This window comes from Formica exsecta, unplaced genomic scaffold (assembly GCF_003651465.1).
Source record: "Formica exsecta isolate Colony F162 unplaced genomic scaffold, ASM365146v1 scaffold21, whole genome shotgun sequence".
Classification (NCBI taxonomy): Eukaryota; Metazoa; Arthropoda; class Insecta; order Hymenoptera; family Formicidae; genus Formica; species Formica exsecta.
In genome coordinates this window covers 2,711,014-2,718,115 of record NW_021849398.1, presented here as the reverse complement: position 1 = coordinate 2,718,115, position 7,102 = coordinate 2,711,014, and the positions used below count along the sequence as shown (strand labels likewise).

Genomic DNA, 7,102 nt, shown 5'->3' with positions numbered 1-7,102 from the left:
AAGTTGATCCAAATTTTTACAGTCGTAATTTATTAATGTTAGGAAAAATATATCTGAAACTAAATCGTAAGGAAGATGCAGTAAAATATTTGAAAAAGGCCGCTGAATTTTCTGCCAAAACTGATGACGATCAGAAAGCGAAACAGGAAGCACAAAAAATATTGAACAGTATTTAGACAGAGAATACAGATAAATTTATATATTTTTATACTATTTTTTCAATGGAAAATAATATATGACTTGGATTTTGATATATTGAACATTCTTATTATTCGAGGATAAAATTTATATATTATATATATATTATTTTCATAAAATACCGTTGATATTGTGCATGATGTGATTATATGTATATGTAATAGACAGTGTGTGTTTTCATATTTTTTATATATTTTATATATTTTACAGAAATATAATTTAATCGTTGTATTTATATTAGGTGTGTGCATATATATATATATATACAGAGTTTAAATCCCGAAACCAAAGATCGCGATCGATTGAAAATAATCGTTTAATTGTCCCTGGAGAGTAGACGAAATTTTACAATCTACATATTGTCTGTATTTGTTCAGCCCTTATGAGCTCTAAAAATGTATGCTACGCAGCAGACAATACGCTCCATAGTTACACGGGAGTAAGATTTTGAAGAAGTCCGGCATTTTATATGCAAATGAATTATTTTGTAAAAAATTTGCGCGTGAATTATTTTGTAAGTTGGATTCTTCTCTTTAACTAGGCCTCTATCTTTGTCCACGTTTATACACCACTCTTTCGGAGGGTTGTTTAATAACACCTCTAGACGACTAGACTACTAGATAGCTGCATTAATGCATTGATTTACAGGGATCTGGACAGCAGCGTCGACGGATGGATTCGTTGGGACTTGGACAGCGGCATCAACGGTCAGATTTGCCGATAATCTAAACGGAACAGCAATGTGATGATTGTTGGCGTTGGATGGTGTCGTTAAAGCTTGACATTAGATACGTATATAATGTACACTCGCGGTCAGAAATGCCTTCCCACCTAAATTTGTAAACGTATATCAAAGTAATATCCGACGTGCGTGTTTCGTCTCTAAATATTCACGCGTTATGATTATTGGCAGCGATAAGATAAAATAAAATGATTAATAAAAAATAACATAATATTAATAATATCAATTTGTTAAAAAGTTTAATAGAATTATCTTGCTAATTTTAATGTGATATCCGAAAAGATTAGAGTTTTTGTGCTGAATAGCTGTCTTTAGGCTGAAGCCATTAAAAAAAAAAAAAAACGACTAGATATATTATGAAGACCGATGGTCTTATAGTATGGGATTTAGCGTGAAAAAGAACTCGCTGTGTGCTACTGTAGGTTTAATATTAAATATTAAATATCATTAATTATATTTAATATTAAATAAAAGTCACATGTCAATATTTGACTCACCAAAACAGTCATAATGCAAGAGTGTTTAGAAACGAAACACGCACGTCGGATATACCCCGATATTAGTGTACAAATTCTGGTGGGAAGGCATTTCCGACTTTGTCTGTAAATATTTTTTTAATGCGATATTAAATTTCTTGGATTGTATTGAGTTTAAGACTATATATATACGTATGGAATGCGATAGAGAATATATATATCATCCATATCTCCTTCTCGGAAGTAATTGAAATCTATACGTATAGTATAAACCATGCAGTTGATTCTTGGAATTTATTTAATTATAGATTAAGCATTATTTGAAAAGTAGATTCTTCGTAGATGTTATCTATAATAAATATATATAAAATGTAGTTAATATATATCTTATCTACATAGATCTATATATTATCTCTACTCTTTTTGAAGCAGGTTTCTTTAAATTTAATAATTATTTGCAGATCTAAATCTGTGTATTACATTTTGCTACTAATATAATTTTCCCGACACACATACATGCGAGCGCGCACACACACATATATTTATGAAGATTACTTACGACTCTTGCGTAACAACACCAGAATGCATTCTGCGCTCAGCGAACAGAGACGACTTCACGAGGAACGACTCTACAAGATTCGTATCTCCTTTTGTTTGGAAGCATAATTTCCAGTGACTTTGCACACAGCATCGATACACACTGAGTATATTTTTTTAAATGAAAGAGCTATAATAATCTGTTAACAAAATAAACAACATTCGTCGAGCGAGAAACATTAGGTAAACAGGTAAAAAAAAAAGATAATATCACGCGATACATGGACGTGAAAACGCTTATATACTTTATTTACCAGCGAACAGACAAACATATTACTTACACGAATATAATTTATATATCGTGTGTGTGATTTTAATAAATAATAATTTACGAAATATATTCCTATATAAAGTATATATTTTGAAAGCTTATAAAGATACTGTGAGGGGGAGAGGAAGGAGATTTGCGTTTTAATATTGATTCAGAGAGAACAATTATCTATTACTTTTACGCTACAATTTTAAAAGAACATATTCGTAAACTACTTATAAACTATGTATCCTTGTTGAATCGTATCCGCATATCGATGTACAGCGAATATAGTGTTAAATATATTTATTTACTATAGCGTGATCGTGTCAATATATACGAAGCATCGAGGCCTAAAATATATATAAATATAAACGGCACAAATAGAAAATAACAAATGGGTATGAAACTCTATAGGATGTGAGAATTCGATATCTAAATTATTGAGATTAAGTTTTATTTTTTTTGTCTAAAATTTTAATAATTACGGGCCCGGAATTCTGCTAAGGGTTTGACAAAATCAATCCCGATCGAATCAAACAATAAAAACATTATTCGATACATAATTATTATATATGTATTTTTCGGTTATATGGCTTCGTTTTTATATAATGACATATATATATATATATGAGATCGACATATTTCTCGCGTGTCGTTTCTCCCGCTCTCTCGAAGATAGACTTTATTCATCGGTAAAGATGTATTCTCTCGTAGATATGTACACATCGTACGTCGGTAATAGCGTTATTTGCAAGTGTATTCCTCGGTACGTTCGGTGCAAGTCTCGCAGTATACGCGGCAGCACCAGTGAAACTTGCATCTGCACTGCCACGTTCTCGTGAATTGGTGCGTGTTGTAACCACGACCGCAGCACATTAAATCACATCCATCGGTTCCTGGACGAAAAAGAAGGAAAGGGGTAATAATATTCTTGCGAACGACGTGAAAAGAACGCGATCTCGGACAATCGTCATTCAAATATTCAATTTCAAAATGAAAGCGGGATGAATAAAAATTTGGGATTCGCGTTTCTATCTCTATCTCTCTCTCTCTCTCTCTCTCTTTTGAATAAGAAAATAAGAATTCGACGAATATCGCGATGACACGTTAGCTCGATTAAAATTTGTAGTACGATTGCAATATCTGCCCTGTGTGCCGAGACTAGAAAGGTACGTGATAATATTATTCTTGCGAACGACGTGAAAAAAGCGCGATCTTGTCGAAGAATCGCCGTTCGAATATTCAATTTCAAAATGGAGGCGGAATGAATAAAAATTCGAGATTCGCATTTCTCTCTCTCTCTCTCTTTCGAACAAGAAAATGTAAGAATATTGTGATAATACGTTATTTCGATTATAAAATTTGTTTATCATCATTCCCTCTCACCTTTGCTAGTACGATTGCAATATCTGCCCTGTGTGCCAAGACTACCCTGCGCCAAATCCGGCTCGCAGTAGTTGGGCGAGGGTTGCAAATAGACCAGCTCGCTCCTCTTCGGAATCCTCTTCAGCCCTTTACCCGGACCACCGCTAACTTTCGTTCTTTTCAGGACCAAGTGCGGCTTTCGCGACTTGCTGGACTTCTTCGATGAGGACTCGTGCCGGGATTTGACGAAATCATTCGGCTTGCCTTGAGTCTTGGCGTCGTTGCCCAATATTGGTACCATTTCCGGCGACACGGAATGCGACATCGCGTCCAACGTCTATGATGTATAGGAGACAGGTGAGTTGATTTTTGTAAAAACATCGTTGAATCAAAATGAAAAAAAAGATGCGACTTGTGTTTCGATTTAGAAATATTATGTTAATCGCGCTCCGAATCGACCATTGATTTATCATATTAAATTGGTGCGGCTTTCGCGACTTGCTGGACTTCTTCGATGAGGACTCGTGCCGGGATTTGACGAAATCATTCGGCTTGCCTTGAGTCTTGGCGTCGTTGCCCAATATTGGTACCATTTCCGGCGACACGGAATGCGACATCGCGTCCAACGTCTATGATGTATAGGAGACAGGTGAGTTGATTTTTGTAAAAACATCGTTGAATCAAAATGAAAAAAAAAGATGCGACTGTTTCGATTTAGAAATATTATGTTAATCGCGCTCCGAATCGACCATTGATTTATCATATTAAATTGATTCATTCGGGGCAAATTTTACCTGATCCGTGGACGGAGGTGGCGGTGTAACGGCGATGACAGGTCTAGCCCTGTAGTACTTCTTCATGAGCGCATCGCCGATCTGGCGAAAACTCGGCAGCGTTCGCCAACACGTTCTCACGGTGCACGATCCGGACACACCGTGACATTTACACTCCGTTTGCAGATGAGCCTTAACGATCTGAAAAAGAAGAGTACGCGTTCGCGTAATAGCGTAATTTCCATAAATTGTGATTTCTCGCGAGTGTTTTCTTCATTATTCACTTTTCTTTATTCATCTCCGACGACTGACATTTAACTTTGCGCTTTTTGCGAAAGTGCAGGCACTCGCGGCAGTAATGTTAATGATTGTATTTTGCTATCGCTAAACATTAAAGCATTAAAAAGCTATAACGCTCGGTTCGGCTGATTATGAATAAGATGCAATATAATTGAAGAATAGAATGTTATTCAGCTTATATTATTTTTTATTACAGTTTCGACTTTCTGCATTGTTCGCGAAAACTTTACAAATGCGTTTCGGATATCCGAATATTTATAGTCTAAAGAATAATTGAAAAGAATAAACGCAATCGTTCGAATTTTGGATTGCTATTAAAAGATCTCTACTATTTGTTTCATCACCAATGATGAAAAGTGTCTCGGTTGTTGTGTAACTATGCGCGATTTCTTTGTTGTTGAAAACAAATCAGTTTTCCATTAACAATTTAGCTATGTGATAAAATAAAGTAGTAGCAATCCGGAAAGAATTGAATTTGCGTTTACAACACCTTTTTTTAATTATCCAAATGTAATATGCGAAAGGTTTCATAATTAGAATATCCTTTGATTGGTTTCAGAAATACGAATATGCGAAAGAGATTTGCTTAAGATCGAGAAATGAATTCACATATCGTATCGAAACAGACGACAACTAGGTGCGATCAATGCAAAACGATGTACAACGATTAGTTCTTTACATCGTACAAGGTATGTCCTATGCAAATTTCAAATCTACACGTGTGTCCGGGATCTCTTTCATTCGGAGAATGAAAATGAGAACGAGAACTTTTACAATGCGCGCTCGATGAGAACGGATGCATCGTCCGATGCCTGAATCATCTTCAAACGACAAGGAGATACGCATCGGTTCATTATGAAGGAATCAATGGCGTAGAGAGAGAGAGTCACCCCGACTGTCATAATATTACAAATAATTTTCAATCGCGAAATTTTAGCATATCTATGTCTTTTTTTTATAACGAATATGCGATTTCTTTGTCACTTTTAGAAACGTGAAAGATTTACGCACGACTGTATTTCTTGGAAAAAGGTTTGCTAAAAGTTTCTTCTTTAAATTCTCTAATCTCAATATGTGCTTTAATTATATTTCGATATTTGCATACGTATGACCGACTTATGTTTCGCATATAACTCGCACTTGTATTTGTGATTCGTATACGTACAAATTCGTGGTACAAAAAAAAAAAAATTAAACGAAAAGTAAAATCCTTAATCACATATTTGAACACCATACTTTCTATAAAGGTGTGACGGTCAAACAATGTTTTTGGAAATTAATCCAATATAGAGATTTCGCGTAGCCACGCCACTGGACGCGGGAGATACATCTCGGTTAACTCTGAACGACCGACTGCGTGATTTTAAATGGTTGTAATCGTATCGAGTGCTCATCTGTAAATTCCTGTTGCTCGCTCGATTCCCGATGGGAAGGAAGATGAAGAGGGGATGGGGAGGGCGGAAAGGGGGAAGGAAGGGACCTCTCATTGTGCATCGGCCGCGAACGCGCGCGCGAGCGGATACGATACGATAGCAATGCGTACGAAACTGGTTTATATTTCGAATTATCTCCGTGGGGTGTGCCACGCAGGCGCGCGGGAAAGGTTAAAAAATCGTCGGAAACATAAAGTATGTGCGTTGGGGACGCGATCGACGTTGAGAATAAATCGTTATAGCCCCGCGAGATCGGGGTACACATATACGTACACGTATACGATACACCGACGAAAGGAGAGTTTTTATTGCCCGCCCGTAATAAAGGCCCATCGAAGAGAGGAAAGAAAGCTCGAAGGACTTTCCCCAATTAAGGTACGCCGCCCTCGACCTCGGACATCGTTTCTCACAAACGTTCGTTTTCGATTGTCGATCTTTCTGCGCGAGAAAAGTAATCGTCTAACGAGTCAGGAAAAGAATTTTAATCATTGATACATTATAACAATTCGATAAGTCTACAGTTGTTCTTAATCACTTTTATTCAACTATAGAAAGAATTATTTTAATTACATACAGATGTAGGGTAAAATATCGATGTTACGTATTTTAATCAGATTAATTGTGTGATACTGATAATTTTCACAAGAGATACGATTGAAATGTCTGGATAATGTAAGGTGAACGGGCGCGTCCGTGCGAATCGCGAAACGACGACATTGTCTTCTCCGGGGATGATTGGCTCCTCAGTGGGTTATTGCGCGATAAATCAAATTTGATAGCGTCTAGTTTGCATACGCTTGGTATACGAGAGATGCGCGCGTCTCATTATCGATATTACCGCCTTGTTATCCGATCTCGTTTCCATCCCGAGATACTATTGATATGCTAATCTTTATACAAATACATACATACATACATACACACATAAATTTTTTTTATCGACACTATATATATATATATATATA

General features: G+C 36.2%; 2 protein-coding genes across 2 annotated transcripts in view; one reads left to right on the top strand and one right to left on the bottom strand.

Annotated features, from left to right (window-relative positions):
* The window catches only part of LOC115235016 (regulator of microtubule dynamics protein 1-like), a 2,519-nt gene extending 2,124 nt beyond the window's left edge, over positions 1–395 (top strand). The window contains exon 6 of the mRNA XM_029806495.1: positions 1–395. This exon is cut by the window's left edge and continues 5 nt beyond it. Within this exon, the coding sequence (XP_029662355.1) occupies positions 1–176 (176 nt within the window). The 3' untranslated portion in view covers positions 177–395.
* A 451-nt stretch (positions 396–846) lies between these two features.
* LOC115235012 (protein Wnt-7b) overlaps positions 847–7,102 on the bottom strand; it is a 55,628-nt gene continuing 49,372 nt past the window's right edge. The window contains exons 6-9 of the mRNA XM_029806493.1: positions 4,426–4,605; positions 3,653–3,968; positions 1,976–3,162; positions 847–923 (exon numbers count right to left, since the gene is read on the bottom strand). Of these exons, the coding sequence (XP_029662353.1) occupies positions 3,011–3,162; positions 3,653–3,968; positions 4,426–4,605 (648 nt within the window). The 3' untranslated portion in view covers positions 847–923; positions 1,976–3,010. The remainder of the gene's footprint in view (positions 924–1,975; positions 3,163–3,652; positions 3,969–4,425; positions 4,606–7,102) is intronic.